The 20,927-nt window shown below is 44.4% G+C and overlaps 1 protein-coding gene across 1 annotated transcript in view; it reads left to right on the forward strand.

The window, feature by feature from the left end:
- Positions 1 to 3,054: 3,054 nt before the first annotated feature.
- Positions 3,055 to 20,927, forward strand: part of MRNIP (MRN complex interacting protein) — a 35,097-nt gene continuing 17,224 nt past the window's right edge. The window contains exons 1-3 of the mRNA XM_082256631.1: positions 3,055 to 3,170; positions 3,251 to 3,310; positions 15,452 to 15,549. Of these exons, the coding sequence (XP_082112757.1) occupies positions 3,111 to 3,170; positions 3,251 to 3,310; positions 15,452 to 15,549 (218 nt within the window). The 5' untranslated portion in view covers positions 3,055 to 3,110. The remainder of the gene's footprint in view (positions 3,171 to 3,250; positions 3,311 to 15,451; positions 15,550 to 20,927) is intronic.

Raw genomic sequence — 20,927 nt, forward strand, 5'->3', positions numbered from 1 at the left:
TTTTTAACTATGGACTGAGCCATGCCTGGGGAGTTGTGGTGTATGCATTTGGATTCAGTACTGCGAAGTGGCGTGTACACCTTTCTTGCATGCAGTGGATGTGGAAAATGCAAAGTGGTTCCCGTCCTGCTGTGTGCTCCAAAATGTCCTAAATAATAAGGAAAGAGGCTACTGTGAACCTGCTCCCGCAAACCCCTTCTCAGGATGTTCAGTTTATGGACTTACGTTCCACTGCACAGGTCATGAGCATTCAAACTCAATTTGCTGATTTTTTTTTTTGTTTCCCCAGAGGGTCAGGTGTCCTGGCAGGATCAATATGTGTAGTTGAATGTCACATGATTGCTGTTGGATTTCCATTTCCTCAAATGTCTTTGTGCTCGAAATAATGATCTTTTTTCAAAATAACTTTTTGTGGTTTTGTTCTCTTTTTTTTAACCGACTATTTACTGCGGCGGTCAGCCCCTCACAGGCAAAGCGACGTAGGTCTACGTCGCTAGCCTGTGAGGCTCTAGGGAGCGGGCGCACTCCCGCGCGGTCACGGACCCCCCCCCCGCACGTGTGCCCGGCGGACCCGATGTCCGCCGGGCACTCGCGATCTTCCGTTACACCGGAAGAAAGGCAGGTGGCTAATGTAAACAAAGCTGCCTGTCATTCTTCCCTGTGTAAGAATGGAGATCACACAGTTCTACTATGTAGAACCGTTGATCTCTGTTCTTACACTAGTAGCCACAGCCAATCACAGTTAGAAACACGCCCCTAGGGACACACTTAACCCCTCCCTCTCCAATAAAGTTAACTCCTTCACTGCCAGTGTCATTTTTACAGTAACAGTGCATATGTATAGCATGTATAGCACTGATTACTGCAGTAATGTCACTGGTACCCCCAAAAGTGTCAAAAATGTCAGTCAAGGGTCCGATCTGTCCGCCGAAATGTCGCAGTCCCGCAAAAAAAAACAAAAAAAAAACAAAAAAAAACAAAAAATCGCAGATCGCCACCATTACTCGTTAAAAAAAAAAATAAAAAACAACAAAAATGACAAAAATCTTTCCCTTAGTTAGTAAACGCAATAACTTTTGCACAAACCAATCAAAATACGCTTTTTGCGATTTTTTTTTTTACCAAACATATGTAGCATAAAACAAATTGGCCTAAAATGTTATAAAATTTTGATTTTTACATTTTTTTGGGGGGGGGGAATTTCATATAAAGAAAATGTGAAAAATATTGTTATTTTTGCAAAATTTACGCTCTTTTTTTGTTTATAGCGCATGATCAAAAATCGCAGAGGTGATCAAATACCATCAAAAGAAAGCTCTGTTTGTGGGAAAAAAAGGACGTCAAATTCGTTTAGGTACAGCGTCGCACGACCGCTTTAAAGTCACGCAGTGCCGAATCGCAAAATAGGCCCTGGTCAGGAAGGGGGTAAAATCTTCTGGGGCTTAAGTGGTTAATCGTACAAAGTTGTGTCTTTTTCACCCATGTGAGGTAGCATGGCTACTCCGCATGAGAATGGATACATTACCCCTTACGAACAAAAAATGTGATGTGTACTTTTCTTGCATGTTAGGTAACACACCTATTCCACATAAGAACAGATGCATTACCCCATACACAAGAAAAAGTGAAGTTCACTACTCAGTTGCTAGGATGCAGATGGCGCTTGCTGCCCAGTGTCCTCCATTGCTTAGGACCCAGGCTGCTTTTGCCTTCCCGCATGCTCAGTTGCTAGAATGCAGGGGGCGAATGCTACCTAGTGTCCTTTATTGCTAAGGAAACGGGTGGCTTTTACCTTCTAGCATGCTTAGTTGCTGGGATGCAGACAGCGATTGCCACCTTGCAACCTGAATTGCTTAGGACACAAGCGGCTTTTGCCTTTTAGCATGCTCAATTGCTAGATGCAGATGCTGCCTTACGACCTCCATTGGTTAGCACAGAGGCAACTTTTGCCTTCTACCATGCTCAGTTGTTTGGTCTGTATTGACATGATGGCATCACGCCATTGAGATCTGGTGACTGTGGAGGCCATTGGAGTACAGTGACCTCATTGTCATGTTCAAGAAACCAGTTTGAGATGATTTGCTTTGTGGCATGGTGCATTATTCTTCTGGAAGTAGCCATCAGAAGATGGGTACACTGTAGTCATAAAGGGATGGACATAGCAACAATACTCAGGAAGGCTGTGGCATTTAAACAATGCTCAATTGGTTCTAAGGGGCCTAAAGTATGCCAAGAAAAGATCCCCCACACCATTACACCACCACCCTGAACTATTGATACAAGGATGGAGGGATCCATGTTTTTATGTTGTTTACACCAAACTTTGGCCCTTCCATCTGAATGTCGCAGCTGACATCAGACCAGGCAATGTTTTTCCAATCTTCTATTGTCCAATTTTGGTGAGCCTGTGCAATTTGTAGCCTGTTTCCTGGTCTTAGCTAACAGGAGTGGCACCCTGTGTGGTCTTCTGCTGCTGTAGCGCATCTGTTTCAAGGCTCGATGTGTTGTGCGTTCAGAGATGGTATTCTGCATACCTTGGTTGTAACGAGTGGATATTTGAGTTAATGTTGCCTTTTTATCTTCTGGAACCAGTCTGCCCATTTTCCTCTGACATCAATAAGGCATTTTCGTGCACACAACTGCAGCTCAATGGATAAATGCGTGACTAAATGCATTGAGTTTCTGTGATTGGATGATTTGTGTTACCAAGCAATTAAACAGGTGTACCTAATAAAGTGTCCAGTGCTTCTACTACCTGGAAAAAAATAGGCACCGTTAAAAAGTGAATAGAACCTCAGAGAAGCACCTAGAAATACACTGCTGGAAAATAAAAAAAATACCTTTTATGGGTAAAATGTTTAATATTAGTCATTCTTTTACCTGTATTGCTATGATAGGATTCAGAAATCTCTATAGCTGGGGTAAAACAGCACCAATGTAACAAGAGTAGTAGTCATTATTTTCTCCCTCTGGTAATCCGTCTCTCTCTTCAGCAGCCACAGTGCTGACAGAGCAGAGGGTTGTCTGTGAGGGGGGAGGCAGGGCAGAAGGCGGGAAATGGAAGCAGGAAGTGCTGTGCTCTCCTCACAGCTCTCTTCTCATCATTCAGAATGGTTCAGGAATTCCACGTTCTAAGCTGTTTCTCCTGTCACACCTTTCAGGTGCATCAGGTATCTGAATGCTTCTTGTCCCAATGTCCTTATTTTATTGGTGTTTCTTTCTTCTTACCAACACCTCCATTCCTCTACAGTTGAAGAAGAGCAAGAAATGGGTTTGTAAACTATGTGGGGAAAAACAGTCCCTGATAAAGGTAAGTGATTTCCTGTGCTATGTCTTCTAATCAGTATACTATCAAAAACATTAGTGGGCTTCTTTCAGTAATGCTTACCACCCTATGAAAAGCGATCTGCAATGGATCACTTTTCTGAGGGCGGTAAAGCAGTGGCTGGCAGGCGTTCAGGAGGGCACTACTGCTACCTGTGTTGCGTTGTATTTTTATTTTTTTTTATTTTATATATCTGAATAGAAAATTTTATATTGCGGGACCACACTGAAACTGCGCACCAAGCATTGTGGTTGCCGTTCCGCCCTATTAGGGCTCTTTCACACGGTCCGCCTCCGTAGGCGGATACGTGCTGCTCAGTGGGGTTTGATCCGCGATCCCACTGCGTTTGCAGTGTGGAGAGGGAGGTGTCACAGCCCCCGCTGCTCTCTATGGGGAATCGGATGAGAGCAGACCGCCTGTCCGCTCTCATCCGATCCGATCCCCAGGACGGATGGAAAATAGGGTTTCCATCCATCCGGATTTCACGGACAGGATCGGATGCGGATGGCAGCGGGTGTCAGCGGACATGTCACCGCTGACATCCGCTGCTCCATAGGGCTGAATGGGGCATCCGATCAGATCCGCCTAAAAAACTGACAGGCGGATCTGATCGGATCGCCCGTGTGAAAGAGCCCTTAACCACTTTACCACCGTAGGATTTTGCTGTCTTACATCTAGGGCACTTTTTGCAATTCGGCACTGTGCGACTAACTGACAATTGCGCGGTCATGCAACGCCGTACCCAAACAAAATTTACGTCTTTTTTCCCCACAAATTGAGCTTTCTTTTGGTGGTATTTGATCACCTGTGAAATTCTTACTTTTTGCGCTATAAACAAAAAAAGAGCGTAAATTTTGAAAAAATAACAATATTTTTCACTTTTTTTATCTAAAATTCCCCCCCAAAAAAATGTAAAAATCTAAATTTTTTTATCATTTTAGGCCAATTTGTTTTCTGCTACATATTTTTGGTAAAAAAAAAAATCGCAATAATCGTATTTTGATTGTTTTGCGCAAAAGTTATTGCGTTTACTAACTAAGGGAAATGCTGAACCCTGCAATCTGACCCTGTCTGTCACTTAGGAGATCCGCCCGCTTTGTTTACACAAGCGGGTGGATCTCCACACTCGATTCCCCGACGATCTGGGAAGAGCGGCGGTGATCGCCGCCGCTCCTCCCCTGGCCCGCCTGTCGCTGTGACTGAATACAGGCATACCCCACTTTTAAGTACGCAATGGGACCGGAGCATGTATGTAAAACGAAAATGTACTTAAAGTGAAGCAATACCTTTTTTCACTTCTCAATGCATGTACTACATTCCAATAGTCATTTAGAGGCATAACTGATATAAATAATGCATTGATAACTAAAATAAACATAATACAGAACAGTATTAAAAAAAAAAATTGTAAGCTTGCCTTGCCCTTGCTTGTGACAGGGACCCACAGTGCACACCTTGGCCTGCACTCCCATCCCAGAGCAAAGTAGGCTTAGGTGTTCTCAAACTATACCTATTTAAGCCCCTTCCAGTTTGGCCACACCCAACTGTTGGCGTGGTGCACTTCACATGCTGCCATTAAAGAAGCCCCTCTGCTCAAACCTACCCCACCCCCCCCCCCCAAAAAAAAACTGGGTGCAGTCAGTAGGGTCTCCCTGAATTTGATTTTCAAAAAGTGGTCACCTTATCATAGCACAGCTTAGAACATAGAGCCACAAATACACACAGCTGTTTCCAACTTCTTAACATTGGCACAAGTAATGGAGGTAAAGGCTTCTATGGGCTCGGCTTATGTAACCTGGCAGGCAACTCACGGATGGCTGGTGGTCAACTCCAAGCTGTCTGTGGGCATATCTCGCAACACCAGGGTATACTGCGGCTGCGCGGCGAGCTGTCTGTGGGCGTATTCTGGGCAGGAACCTGGCCTCTCGCACCTCCAGGGTATACTGCGGCTGCGCGGCGAGCTGTCTGTGGGCGTATTCTGGGCAGGAACCTGGCCTCTCGCACCTCCAGGGTATACTGCGGCTGCGCGGTGCGGGAATGTCGGAACGTCCGTACTTGCGAGGCACTTTACGTACACTCTCGGGGCATGTCCGTACTCGCGAGTGTACGTAAAGTGAGTGTACGTAAAACGGGGTATGCCTGTACAGCGGGAGCGAGCCTCCGGGGGCGCGCGCGCCGCCCACAAGGGGAGGAGTCCAGCGACGTAAGTCTACGTCGCTGGACGGGAACAAGCCACTTTGCCGCAGTACGCTCAATGTGAGCGGTCGGCAAGTGGTTAATTTCAATCGGTGAGTTCGACAGGTGGGGCCGCCTTTTGAACTTTTCAGCCCGAGTCAGGGCCTGTACACACTTAACCACTTAAGCCCCGGTGGATTTGGCTGCTCAAAGACCAGGGCCTATTTTGCGATTTGGCACTGCGTGACTTTAACGGACAATTGCGCAGTCGTGCGACACTGTACCCAAATGAAATTGACGTCCTTTTTTTTCCTACAAATAGAGCTTTCTTTTGGTGGTATTTGATCACCTCTGCAATTTTTATTTTTTGCGCTATAAACAAAAAAAGAGTGACAATTTTGAAAAAATAACAATATTTTTCATATTTTTTAATATGAAATTTTTTTTTAAAAAAAAGGTAAAAATCAAAATTTTTTTAACATTTTAGGCCAATTTGTTTTCTACTACATATTTTTGGTAAAAAAAAATCGCAATAAGCGTATTTTGATTGGCTTGCGCAAAAGTTATTGCGTTTAATAACTACGGGAAAGATTTATGTAATTTTTATTGATTTTTTTTTTTATAGTAATGGCGGCAATCTGCGATTTTTTTTTTTTTTTTTTTTTTTTTTTTTTGCGGTACTGCGACATTGCGGCGGACAGATCGGACCCCTGACTGACATTTTTGACACTTTTGGGAGTACCAGTGACATTACTACAGTAATTAGTGCTATACATATGCACTGTTTCTGTAAAAATTACACTGGCAGGGAAGGGGTTAACTTTAATAGAGATCCAGGGGTTGTGTCCCTAGGGGTGTGCTTCTGTCAAGGGGCGTGGCTTTTGATGTAACCACAGAGACATACGATCCTACATAGCAGGATCATATAGTCTCTGCTGTTACACCAGGGAGAATGACAGGCGTCTTTTTTTACATTAGCCGCCTGCCTTTCTCCCTCTCCAGCGGGAGATTGCGAGTGGCCGGCGGACATCGGAGCCGCCGGTCACTCGCGCGGGGACCTCAGTGAACGAGCGGGAGCGCGCTCGCCCCCTACAGGCTCCTGGGCGAGCGACGTAGTACGACATCACTTTGCCCAGGAGGGGCTGACCGCTGCAGTAAATGTACTTACGGCGGTCGGCAAGTGGTTAACTATGCATTAAGCTCTTCTGCATAAAGATAAGTAAAAATAACAATCAGCGCAATACTTAATAAGATGGTATCAATTATAGGTAGTGATCTATCATTCTACACCACAAATCAGTGTGCCTTTAAGCAAAAAAAAGTGCAAATGCAAAAAAATATATATCTGTAAATGCCACAATAAACCTATATAGAGTAATATCTAGTGAAGCAAAAACTGTTTGGTTTTCTCAAAATGACCAGCTTGCTGGAGAATATCTATAAAGTGCAACTCAAAAATTATTCAACCAACTGTGCAATAATTGCGAATCATTCAATTTCATGAAAAATATTTGTCAGGTAGATATAATATATTATCGAAAAAAAAAAAATGACCTATCCACAAAGTGCAGATCAGTGGATTATCCAACCAACTATCCTCACTTTTTAAGATACAATCAAACAACATAATCCAATATCTCTAAAAAATATTTGTGAAGAATCTGATTATTTTTGAGCAAAAATGAAAAAATCAATCAAGAAAATAAATACGTGAATTAATATATAAAAATTCCTTATAAATATGAAATAGAAAGTCCATAATCCATTTATAAGTCCCAAGTGAAAAAGGTGCAAGTGCAAAAAAACACATATGAGTGTCTTCCATGTTCACTCGTGGGGGGTCACACAATCCGTGTATTCCTATCCTCCTTAAATGGACTCACCAGATGGTAAGCTGGTCACAACCAGCAATCACGCACTGCTAATGTTTATCCAGCCTGTTCATTCAATTTTCTATGCTATTTCTCAGGACGGTGGGATGCAAGGTGTTATGCAGAGGAGGAGGAGAAATAGATCCTACATAGTGTAATTCCGTAATTAAAATGTTTATTAAAATCTTCAAAAAATAGTTACACTCACATGAAATAGTGTCCACCTGACACTAGGATGCTGCGCAGATAGGTTCCACACCGCTCCGGGTGTAAGAATACAAGCCGCGAGCGCGTGTCTGGTCTTGCGGTGTGCTCCTTCGGCGTCCTTAGTGGCTGGACCGCCTCACGTACATTTACTGCAGCGGGGCTGCCTCTCTGCGTGAAATCACATAACTGTACCATGATTTTGCTCTTCCTGGCCTGGGGTGCCCCCGCTGGCGACCAACTCCCGCTGTGATTGGACACAGCGGGAGCGGCGGACCTGCTGATCATTCCCGTGTCAGACAGAACGGCAGTCTGTCTATGTAAACAAGGCAAATTGCTGTTCTGCAACAGGAAAAGATAGAGATCTTGTGTTTTAGGTAAGCAGGAACATGGATCTCTCTCTTCTTGCAGTACAAGAACCCCCCCGCCCACTTAGAAAACACTTAATAGGGACACATTTAACCCTTTGATTGTCCCTGATAACTCCTTCCCTGCCAGTGTCGTTAGTACAGGTACAGAGCATAATATTTAACACTGATCACTGTATTGGTGTCCATAAAAATATCCCATAGTATGTAGTCGCTATAACTTTTGCGCAAACCAATCCAATATACGCTTATTGGATTTTTTTTTTAACAAAAACATGTAGCAGAATACATATTGGCGAAAATTAAAGAAGAAATTTGATTTTTTCCATTTTTTTTTTTTTTTTTGGATGCATTTTATAGCAGAAAGTTTATATATATATATAATCCATATTTTATTTTCAAAATTGTCTCTTTTTTTTTGTTTTATAGCGCAAAAAAAAAAAAAAAAAAAGGCAGAGGTGATCAATTAGCACCAATAGAAAGCTTTATTTCTGGGGAAAAAATAACACCAAATTTATTTGTGTACAGCGTCTCACGATGTGCAATTGTCAGTTAAAGTAACGCAATGCCGTATCGCAAAAAAATGTCCTGGTCATGAAAGAGGTAAACCTTCCGGGGCTGAAGTGGTTAAAATGTTTGAAAAGTGGATGTGCAATGTCTTCCATTGATGTGCATTCTATTGTGCATTAAATTGCTATGCATTTTGCAAGTTATTTCCTCTGACATCGCATCCTTTTGTCGGTTGAGAGAAGGAGGGAGAGGGAGAAAAATAGAGAGCCAAACACATTTTTGTTTTTGAAGAGGCATTGATAAACGGAATGGATAACGTACCAGCCTATGGCTTACAAACTCATTTATTTCTATAATCCCTGCCATTGAGACACAGCTTTCCACTTCACACTCTCTACTTTCCCCTCCCTCAGTCGCCTGCGATATGGGTCTTTATATAGGACAAAACAATAAAAAGCATTTTTTTTTTTCCAATAGCCTTCTGCTGTGTCGATGTTTGCTTTAAGGCATGCATATAGCATTCTTACACAATCAACTATACTGCACATGACACCAGCCTTGTGGTGTTATCAGGGCATGTAGAAAACAATTGTCAGGCTGTAATGTTAGAATTGTCCGATAGGCAGCAGAACTGCGGCTTAGACACCTGTTTTTACCGCCCGTGGCCAGCCGAATGAAAGGCCCCTTTCACACGGGCACCATCCAGTCCAATCAGCAGGAGATCCCTGAACACATTCCTGCTGAATCAAAAGCAGAATGGGATAGATATCAGTTTTTTTTTACATCTGTGCCTAATCTGTTTGTTTTTTTTTCTTTATTGCAATTTTCCTGGACCTGAATGGGCTCGGAGTCTAATGTGAATGGACACATGTCGGTTTACATGTGCCTGCACATAGACTTGGGTTATGTTCATACTAGCCTGCATAGTAAAACACAACATTTTACTGTGTAGGCTAGTGCAGTGCAGAGCACTGCTTGATTTTTTTTATTTTTATTTTTTTCATTTTTTTTTTACAACCTTATTTGCAGTTGCTGTGCGGTGGCATTAGTAAAAATGCAAATATGCTGCATTTTCTGCACCGCATATCACACTAGAGCTGCAGTGTGAACAAGGCACATAGAAAATACGTGTTGTGTTATTTTTTATTTTTGTGCCCCAGCTGTGTCCTGCATTTATCCAGTGCAGAAAAACATGTGCACAAGGTAGAGGAAAGATGGACAATCTCTGTAAAAAAACCTTCACTAAAATAAGAAAAGAAAAAAACAGTGCCAATAGAATAGGGTGGGAATCCAGACGCTGTCCTGAAGGTTCATGGAAATTCCTTTACCGGGTAAGTCTAACGGGGGTTCTCCGAACCCTCCCCTCTCATCTTCCAGGACAGCTACTTGGAGAGGATTGGCAAGATTCTATACCTTTAGGGAGGGACAACAGCTTGTAGAACTTTCCTCCCAAAGTAGAGGTCTTGGCTGGAGAGCATTTGGACTCTAATGCTTGATGTACACATGAGAGGAAGACCAAACCGCAGCTTTGGTTATTTCTTACCACATTGCCCCTGCACATTCTGCCCATGATACGGTCAAGGATCATGTAGAATGAGCCCTAATTCTGGTAGGAGGGGCCTGACCTGAAGAACTGTAAGGCTCACCAATTGTCTCCCTAATCCATCTAGCGATGGAACTCCTGGCGGCCCTAGATCCCTTTCTGGGACCACTGAAAGAAACTAAAAGCTAGGGGGATTTTCTGAATAGCGGATTAGACACCTTTTGACATAAAAAAACTAAACTTTTGCACCTCTGAATTTCGGGGGGAGGTAGAAAAACTAGGAAGAACTGCTCCTGAGCTCTGTGAAAACTGGAAAACACTTTACGTAAGTAAAAAGGGTCTGGTTTATTAACCAATCATACAAAAATGGATCCTTACAAGAGAGGGTCAGAAATCCTCCTACCCGAAGTGATGGCTAAAAGAAAGGTTAGTTACCAACTTTAAAGAAACCTCACTTAAGGGTTCGAAAGTAGCTCTCGTAAGGGCATTTAGAACCAAAGACAGATCCAAGGGGGAACCTGCCTAACTAACCTGGGTGTACATCTAGCTCATGATAAGAGAAATCTTTTAATTAATAGATCTTCAGATAGTCTGATGTCCAAAAATAGTGACAGGGCAGCAACCTGAACTTTAAGGGTACTGACGGAAAGGCCCCTTTCTACTCCACTCTGTAAAAAGTCCAAAATACGGGGAATAAAAATAAACTTTTTCCAAAACTTACCGTAAATCTTTCTTGTGGCCAGCTTACGGCTGCCTAGAATAGTATCCATAACTCTCTTTCCGAGCACCCTTTTAACAGTGAAAAGGCGCTCAGCCTGCAAGCAGTCAGATGGTAAATCTGAGGGTTTGGATGGAGCGCTGGCCCTTGCTGAAGAAGGTCCCTTTGATCCAGCAGGGGCCAGGGTGGAGTTACTGAAAGAGTTCTCAGGGTTGAGAACATACACCTCCTGGGCCACCAAGGAGCTATCGGTATTACCTCTGCTTGTTCCTGGACAATCTTCCGGATCACCAGAAGCAATGGTGGGAAAGCATACAAAAGACTAAACTTCCATGGGAAAGACAGCGCAACTGTCCCTAAAGCGTTCATCTCTTTCCAGCGAGAAGAAGCCTGACAGCGTCCTGTTCTGCCTGGACGCAAAGAGGTCCACTGAGGGTACTCCCCATCTTTGTGTAAACTCTTGGAACACTTCCCTGTTCAGCTCCAGATTGCTGCTGATTCTCACCCAACTCAGATAGTCTGCTAGGGTGTTTGTTGTGCCACTGATGCAGACAGCCTTGATGGAGACAATATTGATTTCTGCCCAGCTGAGAATCTGCTGGGCTAGAAACAGACTCTCTGAGCGGGTGCCTCCCTGCTTGCTGAGGCATGCTACCACTGTGGCATTGTCTGAAAAAAAACTAACAGACCGCGTGCTTGAATCCTCGGCTCTAGAGCCACTAACGCTTTTTCCACTGCCAGAAGCTCGCTGAAGTTGGACGACTGGGCTGCCTCCTCTGGCTGCCAGGCTCCCTGAGCCTGCCATCCCTCTGAGTGAGCTCCCCAACCTCAATACTTGCGTCAGTGGTAATTTTTATTGGGGAATGCTGTGCCCAATGCTTTCCTCTCTGTAAATGTTCTGGGTGTCAGGACAGATCTATAGAATCTCCGCTGGGAAGTTGAACCATTTGATTCAAGGAGCTTCTCTTGCAATCCCATGAACTGAATAGACTGAAGGAGCCTGGAGTGTAATTGAACCCAAGGTACCCCCAGGATTGCTGCTGTCATTAAACATCTGCATTACTTGACGAAGAGAAGATAGTAGAAATGACCTGAAATTTTGTAACGAGCGAATGATTTTTGATATCTTCTCGAGTGGAAGAAAGAACTTTTGACTTACTTACTTTGTGTGTATTTTTGGTAATCCAAGAAGGAAAAACTCTGAGAAGGTACCAGACACGATTGTTCCAGATTGATCCTTTAACCCAATTTCCGAAGGGTCTGCAAAATCAATTTTAGATCTCTTACAAGTGTTTCTTTCTCCTGTGCAAAGATTAAGAAATTGTCTAGATAGGAGACGTTAGAAATTTTCTGTAGCCGAAAATAAGCCATAACCTATGCCATGATTTTCATAAAAATTATTGGGGCTGCTGAGAGACCAAACAGCAGAGCCCTGAACTGGCAAAGGCATGGTCTGTTCTCCTTTTAAAATCAAAAACCTCAGGAATTTCTGATGACTCTAGGAAATTGACATATGAAGGTAGGTCCAGTGTTTAGCATGGAACACATCTGGTATTAACAGATTCCTGATCAAATAGATGTTCTCCATACGGAAATGTCCTGTAAATCAGTAATTTGTTCAGGATGCTTAAATTGACGATCACCTGAAACTTGCCGGATGGTTTTCTTACAAAAAAATGTGTGAATAAAACCCCTAAAATTGTTGGTCCTCCGGAACAAGAGAAATCAGTTGCTCCCCCTCCCAAAAAGAAATCGTGTCTAACAAGTCAGGTGAGAAAAAAATCTTCTGGGTGGGGGAACCCTGAACTCTAATCGGTAGCCCGGCATCTGGAAGCATGCTGCCTAACTTCAGGTTTTAGCACCACCTTCTAGCACCATCTTATGACGTCACCGGAAGTAAGTCATCCGACGCCATCTTGGTCCAACAGGGCCGGGAAAGAAGCAGAAAAACTCCACGCAGCCACCCTGGGCCACTACAGGCAGTAAACTTCGATGCAAAGCGGCCTCTGAGCAGCAGAGTTGTCCTCTTAACAACAAAAAGGCAAGTACCCACCAACAAAAAAGGGAAACCCCTTCTATAAACCATAGTCAGCAGACATAGCCACAGCCAGTTTGCCAACCTATAAGGGGGGGTCTGATAACTACAAAAAATAACAAACAGGACGGTTTGTAACCTGGGGTCTGGAAACGCAAAACAACTGAGGGTCAGAGGAAAGGGAGGGGCCTTTTAAATAGTATCTGAGTTTTTGTGTTTTCCTGTAGAGGACGGAGCCAATTATCTTTCAAAGTAGTGAAAAAATTAGACTCTGTCAGACTTTCTTATGGACTGTGTCCCCATTGATCATTGACAACAAGAAAGAAAGTGAAGGGTAATTCACATGGCCCAGATCATGGTACTTCTGTGATGGGTACTGCCAGATATGTGTGATCAGCTGCAGTCACTCTGGGTGTACAAATCAGTGACAGGTTGACCGACCCCCGCAGCCCTCCGCATGCAATCCCACACTGAGCACACATAACCTGCAGTTATGGACAAATGGGTGGTCCTGGATGCAAACTTTCTGCATGCAGAGCTTCTTGTCTCTCCCTAGCTGCATGTATTTGCTCAAAAAGCATTCACAGATGGTGCCAGCCTGTCAGGCTTCCTTTCTGCAGCTGAACATAAATATGATGGGGGACACACCTATTTCTAGAACTCTCCAAGATATGATTTGCCATTGTTTCCTGATTTGTCCCCATGACCAGAAGAATCTCCCAAGCAGGACACAGATGGCAAAAAGCGAATTTGATGGGGGTTTAACACTTCACTACTCTCTTCGAATATTTAAAAAATGAATAAAAAAATGTCTTAGGGTTATCACCAGAGGTACTAACCTGGACCTGAATTGTAATCACACACTTGCCCTCCTGCCCAACTTGGATCTTGTGATCTGTTCCCCATCCCCAACCCCTGTAAATAACACTGCAGCCTTAAAAATTGAACTCTGGGCAGTAAGATTTTTTTGTGACTTGTGGTGGGGGAAAAAAAATACCTCTAAAGACGTTTCTTCCACATTCGGATCGCTGTTGCATAGTGTAAAAAAATCACACTTTCATTCATGGCAGAAAGTACCAGTAATTCTGTACTTCTGGGGCTCCGGCTCTTTTAAACAGAAGCCATAGTGTTGTATAAGAGTCCTATCATTTCATGTATTAAACTGAAACAAGGCCACCTTTCTGCTAATCTCTTCTCCCTCGTATCTATTTAGGAGTTATTAAAGCAATAAATACCTTATGAAGCCCTGCCTAAAGGCCCGTACACACGTACCGATCGTCGGCATACAAACGTCGGCGGACGAAAGATCTGCCGATTGTACGCGTGTTAGTATGGTGCCTCCGACAGATGTCTGCGCACAATCCGCGGACAAAAGTCTTTCGTGCAAACATGAAAATTTTTGTCTGCGGACACCAGAACGGACGATTGTTCGCCTGTCAGTACAGAATTCGGCCGACAGACCGCAGATTTGCAAGACTGGGCATGCTCAGAAAATTAAAAACACAGGGAAAGTTAACCATTACATGACATCACTTCTGCAGTCAGCTGAAGTCTGCAGACAAAATTCTTGTGCTGTCCTTGTGCTGTCTTTGCACTTTTCAACAGACACCGACATCCCGGGGAGAAAAGACGAACATTTGTATGCCGACGATCGGTACGTGTGTACGGGGCTTTACTCTTGTATGTCCCCTGCCTTCCATGAAAAATGACTGGTGTTACAGTAAACAGGTCACCTCTTTATATCTTCTATCACTCTGCTACAGTCTTCTGGATCCTGAGAGAAAACTGCCGCTGGACAACCAATAGAAAGTGTCAATGTCACTCAGGCAGTTATAAAGAAGAAAGACTGTCCATCAACACCCCCCCCCCCCCCCACCCCATTCTAGAAAGGAGATGGAAGACTCAGGACCTGGCACCTCATGTGACCAAGAGATTCAGATTAGTATTTTCAGCATTTAAACTGCATCTGAGCTCCATAAACCAAAATTTAAATAATTTTTATTGTTCAAAGCAAACTCCCCGATTCATCCATGACTCCATGCTTTATTTTGCTGAGAAATCATTTTGAAAAACACCCCCTGGCATTTCTGTCAGTGATCATCTTGAGTAAGGGCAGACTATTCATGTGTCATTTACTTTCTGGAATCCATTTGCTCTTAGCTCAGGAATAGGCTGAGCTTAGAACCCTTCCTCCTCTCCTAAAGACTGTTGGGATGTATGACATCATTTGCCTAGGCATAGAAACCAGAAAGTAAATAAAGAAATGTAAAAAAATAATCTAGCTGATTACTTGAGGCCCCCATAGGCTGCTTGAATCAGCTGAACTTTAAGCTGTTGGTAGCTCTGCAAGCTCTGTCTGGCTTGGAGTGTCTCACCCTCTCCCTGACTACCACCAGATAGAGAATAATGATCTTGTTTAATAAACAGTACAAGAAACAAAGCAATTGCAGTCAGTCAGAATTCACTTCAGTGAAGCCAGGCCACCAGGTAATTGATTGTGATTGGCATGTCTGGATACTGGACTGTTGCTCCATGTGTTGATTTATCTGATATGCAAAACTTATTGTTATAAAACATGCTGTAAGGAAACAGCTTGTTTTAGTGTGTGTGTGGATATCCTAATACCTGTTCTCTTAAACTTTCTAACGCCTCCCATAAATGTATATTTACATATCTGCTGCTATTTTCTACTTGTCTGACAGGTTTTTGGACAAGGCTCTGCTGCAGATTGCAGACGACATGTCCAAAAGTTGAATCTCCTTCAGGGTGAAGTGGAGCAGACAGCTAATGCCACCACTGGGTAAGCTTGATACAGATTACCCCCTATTTTGGGGCATGTTTTTAAAACCTGTTTGTTTTATTTAACTTTTTTTCAGTAAATGAATACGGAGTCAGCCATTGCTAATCTTTCCTTTTGAAAATGGTAATTGTCTGGCTGCCTTGTTAATCCAATTGCTTCAGTATGTTTTGAGTCACTGATCTAAAACAACTATGCATGTCAGGAGTGCATGGAAGTCATTGAGGAGAGAGTAGCTTTACAATGTCAACCCCCCTATTTGTCTTAGTACAGGTTTTCTTTGTAACTAAAGCTATTACATTTTTCTCAAAATGTCTTTCAGGACAGCACATGAGAGAACGTAGCTCCTCCTCATGCAGCAAACACACACCCACAAAATAATTGAAATTGGAGGCCTCACCCCACAGTCCTTAATGTTTTCTTCAGCTTGGTAGGAACACAAACTGTGGGGACTACATTTCTCATGTGCTGTCTGAGAGAGGTCTCTCTTTACCTTTTTTTTTTTTTTTTTTCTTTGCAGCAGGGTCCTCCAGGTAGTGTTCCAGGTGAGGGAGCCTGTCGCTGGCTCTATATCCCCTTTCAGTGCTCGGAGAGAGGTAGTACTGCTGCTCCTGCATTGCAACGGCCATGTCTGTGGTGTCCAGCAGAGTCTGAGCATGCTGGTGATGTCATTTTCAGGCAGGACCGGAGCTTCCAGCTGGGCTTGCGGCATCAGTTTCCCGGGCCGCTTGGGGGAGAAAGGACCCAGCCAGTGCCTATTTTTAGTGTATCCTGGTCTCTGGGACGGTCGGACCCTCACAATCCCCGGTTCCCCCCTGTCCTGTCACGCACCCATCACCTACTGATCCCCTCCACTACGGGGGATATTGGGACGTGGGTGACTACTCTCGGGGGCTGAGTCTGAGTTTTCAGGGTGGGGGTGGGGGATTTTTCTGATAGAGAATCACTGAATGGAAGTTCCTGGAGGCGTTTTTGTGGGTGGAGCCCCTCCCTATACCCTGAGTTCTGATCTTTCTTTCTGGATCAAGATCGCTGCTGACACGTACTGTGCAGACGTTCGGGGGCTCCTGGTGCATCTTGGTGTAGGGTGGTGAGTCTGGGGGGGTCTCTCCCTCTTTCTCTGTGCTGGGGGTCCCCATTGCGCGCTGCCTGAACTCCTGGGGGCGTTGTAGCGCGGTGGGACATTTTTGGGAAAAAAAAACATTTTCAATCTTTTGCTGATGGGTTCCCCTGGTGCAGCATGGACCCTTCGGAACATGTGTCCCCACCTGACCCCCTCAGGAAGGCCGCAGGGCCCTCCAGCTCCCTGCTGTCCATAGATGCAATTTTGGCGGTCCTGGAATCGTTTGTGTCCTGGGTGAAGGTGGCCTTTAAGGGGCAAGGTGCTAAACGCCCTCCGCCTACCCATGCCTCATCTGATGTTTCTGAGTCGGACTCAGCCACTGCAGACCTAGGTCTCCCTGCTGGGCCGAATACCTCGCGCCCTGTCTCCTCTAACAGTGAGGAGGCCATTTCTACCACCGCTGCCGCACATGAAAAGGCGCTGGTGGACACACTGGTTGTATCTGTGCGTGAGACCCTAAAAATGGAGGACGCAGCTGCAACTGAGGCGCAGGTTACGCTTGGCACTCACAAGCCATTCAGAGCGGCAAAGGTTTTTCCCTTACCCACGTATTTTGACAACCTGCTCAAAAAAGAATGGGACCCCCCTAAGCGTTCCCCTGGGGTGCCTAAGCGGATTGCTAGAAGCTACCCCTTTTAGGAGTCCCTTACAAAGGAGTGGACTGTGCCACCTACGGTGGATCCTCCAGTCTCAAGACTGAATAAAGCTACCATGATCCCAGTGGAGGATTCCCCGTCCTTTAAGGACCCGGCGGATAGAAAGACGGAGTCTGTGGCCCGCAGTATGTACTCCCTGGCGAGGTCTGCACTAAGACCCCACCCTTGTCGCGCAAACTTTGACTGAATGGCTAAGTTGCTATGCTCTGACCTGGAGGGAAAACCAGTCCCTCCTGCCTTTGCAGAGCTGTTGGACCAGCTGCATTTTGTTTGCGATGGCGCCCTGGATACTGCTCCCGTATTGGGCCGACTGTCGGTTTCGGCAGTAGTCCCCCAGCTTATACTTTGGCTAAAGTGTTGGTCTGCAGACCAGTCTTCAAAGAAGGCCTTGACAGATTTACCGTTTCAAGGAGATCGCCTGTTTGGGGCTACCCTGGATGACATTATCAAAGGTCTCACAGGGGGTAAGAGTACCTCTCTCCTTGAAAATGTGGGCAGTTTTAGGACTTTAGCTGAGACACCGGCGAGCACTGCTCAGCGTCTCAATCCCTGTATATAACAAAACTGAAGAGAAAAAGGGGATTAAAGAAGGTGTGTGTGTGTGTGTGTATGGAAACCAACAGGGTTGCTATACTTACCCACCAGTCTGCTGACAAACCAAATAAACCTGTCTAACATAATAGGTTAAAAACAGGGGTTTAGTTAACACACATTTGCAAACGCATGTATAAGCTGCAGGCCACTCCACGGCACCCTGTGTATCCTGCAGTCCTAACACTTCCTAACACTACTCAACCTGAGTATCTCAAACATGGAAGTACATGAATGCTAATGGATAAACAAGTGAGCTTGGAGATGGCCCAATCCTCCCCCAACCTGCTCCCCTCCATGACTGGTATTGAAAAACTAATGGCTATGCGAGCCTAGCTAATAAAATGGATGAGTTGGAAATATTGGTACATGAGGAGGACATAGACCTTGTGGGAATAACAGAGACTTGGTTCGACCCCTCACATGACTGGCTGGCCAATATCCAAGGGTATTCGGTGTACCGGAAGGACAGGGTAGGAAAAAGAGGGGCAGGGGTATGTCTCTATGTCAAGAACAATATAAAGGTGATAGAAAGGAGTGACATTACGGATGGGATGAGCATGGATTTAGAATCTGTGTGGGTTGAACTCCATAGGGAAGGAGAAAAGGGGAAAGTAATTGTGGGGGTTTGCTATAGGCCACCTAACCAAGGGGAGGAGGTAGAGCTGGAATTCTTAGCACTAATGAGTAAAGTGGCAAAATTGGGATCAGTCGTCATATTGGGGGACTTCAATTATCCCGACATTGACTGGGACGAGGGGACTACACACTCACAGAAGGCCCGCCTATTCACGGAAACCTTACTGGATAATTACATGTCACAGTTGGTGGATTCTCCGACTAGAGAAAATGCAGTCCTGGATCTATTGATCACTAATGACCCAGACCTAATCTCGCAGGTAGGAGTCCAGGACAACCTGGGCTCTAGCGATCACAGGATGATCACATTTAGTATAAATAACAATATAACAAGGCAAGTGGGGAACATAAGAACCCTAAACTTCAGAAGGGCAAACTTTCCAAAATTGTACTCATTGATGGAAAGGGTAAACTGGGACCAAACCCTGGGATCCCTGACCACAGAGGAAAAATGGGAATGCTTTAGGAACATATTGGGCAAAGGCATCTTGCAGTGCATTCCTATGGGAAATAAATTTAGAAGAGACCAAGCCAAACCTGGCTGGTTAAACCGTAGCGTCAAAAAACTTATTAGGGGAAAAAAATTGGCCTTCAAGAAGTATAAATCAGAGGGCACAGTATTGACTTTCGAGCAATACAAGGAGGCAAATAAGAAAAGTAAACAAGAAATCAAGATGGCTAAAATCAACTTTGAGAGACAAATAGCGGAGGATAGTAAAAAAAACCCAAAGAAATTCTTTAAATATATCAACAGCAAAAAAACTAGGGCAGAGCATATTGCACACATAATTAACAATGATGGGAGGATGGTTACAGAGGACACTGAAAAAGCAACCGTCCTGAATGCTTTTTTCTCGTCAGTCTTTACACAGGAAACGGAGGGGTACACTGACCATGACTGTATGGTTAGTAGTAATACACAGGACTTGCCACTATGGCTAACAGAGGGTGAAATCAGGGAAAGGCTAGATAAACTCAACACAAACAAATCACCAGGCCCGGATGGCGTACATCCGAGAGTACTCAAGGAACTCAGTAAGGTTATATCCAGACCACTGTTCCTGATCTTTGCTGACAGTATTAGGACAGGAGATGTACCAGGGGATTGGAAGAAAGCTAACGTGATTCCGATATTCAAAAAGGGCCAGAGGCATATCCCGGGAAATTATAGGCCTGTCAGTTTGACATCAATAGTATGTAAACTTCTGGAGGGGATGATAAGGGACTATATCGTAGAGTTTGCTAAAGACAACAACATCATCAGCAGTAATCAGCACGGGTTTACAAATGGGCGTTCTTGTCAAACCAATCTATTAACATTCTACGAGGAGGTGAGCTGTGAGCTAGATAGGGGGAGACCAGTGGATGTGGTGTACTTGGATTTCGCTAAGGCGTTTGATACAGTTCCCCACAAGCGCTTAATTTATAAAATAAGGTCTGCAGGTATCGACAGCAGGGTTTGCTCTTGGATACGGAATTGGCTTAAAGGGCGTGTCCAAAGAGTGGTAATAAACAGCGCATACTCAGACTGGTCTGAGGTTGTAAGCGGGGTGCCCCAGGGCTCAGTCCTGGGACCAACCTTGTTCAATTTATTCATAAACAACATTGAGGTAGGGATCAGTAGTTCGATATCAGTTTTTGCAGATGACACAAAATTGGCCAGAGCAATAACTGCACAGCATGAAGCAGATATCCTACAGAATGACCTGGACAAAATTACAGAGTGGGCAACGACATGGCAAATGAGGTTTAACGTGGAGAAGTGTAAGGTTTTGCACTTGGGGACTAAAAACATAAAAGCACAATACACGTTAGGAGGGGAACCCTTGGGGGAATCAAAAATGGAGAAGGATCTGGGAGTCTTGGTTGATGATAGATTAGGCAACAGCATGCAATGTCAAGCGGCAGCTGCCAAAGCCAGCAGAATATTAGCATGCATAAAGAAAGGGATGTATTGCAGAGATAAGACTATAATCCTTCCACTTTATAAAACTCTGGTCTGACCGCATCTGGAGTATTCTGTCCAGTTCTGGTCGCCAGTCCTCAGGAGGGATGTGTTGGAGCTGGAGAGAGTCCAGAGAAGGGCAACTAAACTAATTAGGGGATTGGAGGACCTTGACTATGAAGAGCGTCTACAATCGCTCGATTTATTCTCCCTGGAGAAGAGACGTCTGAGGGGGGACATGATAGCAATTTATAAATATCTTAATGGGGATCCCAGCTTAGAAAAAAAGCTGTTCATTCGAAGGGATTGCATGAGGACTCGAGGGCATACAATGCGATTAGAGGAGAAGCGTTTTAACCTCAGGCAACGTGGGGGGTTCTTTACTGTTAGGGCTACAAGATTGTGGAATTCTCTACCACAAGAGGTG

Source organism: Pelophylax lessonae (assembly GCF_965119305.1).
Source record: "Pelophylax lessonae genome assembly, chromosome: 4".
In the NCBI taxonomy this organism is placed as follows: Eukaryota; Metazoa; Chordata; class Amphibia; order Anura; family Ranidae; genus Pelophylax; species Pelophylax lessonae.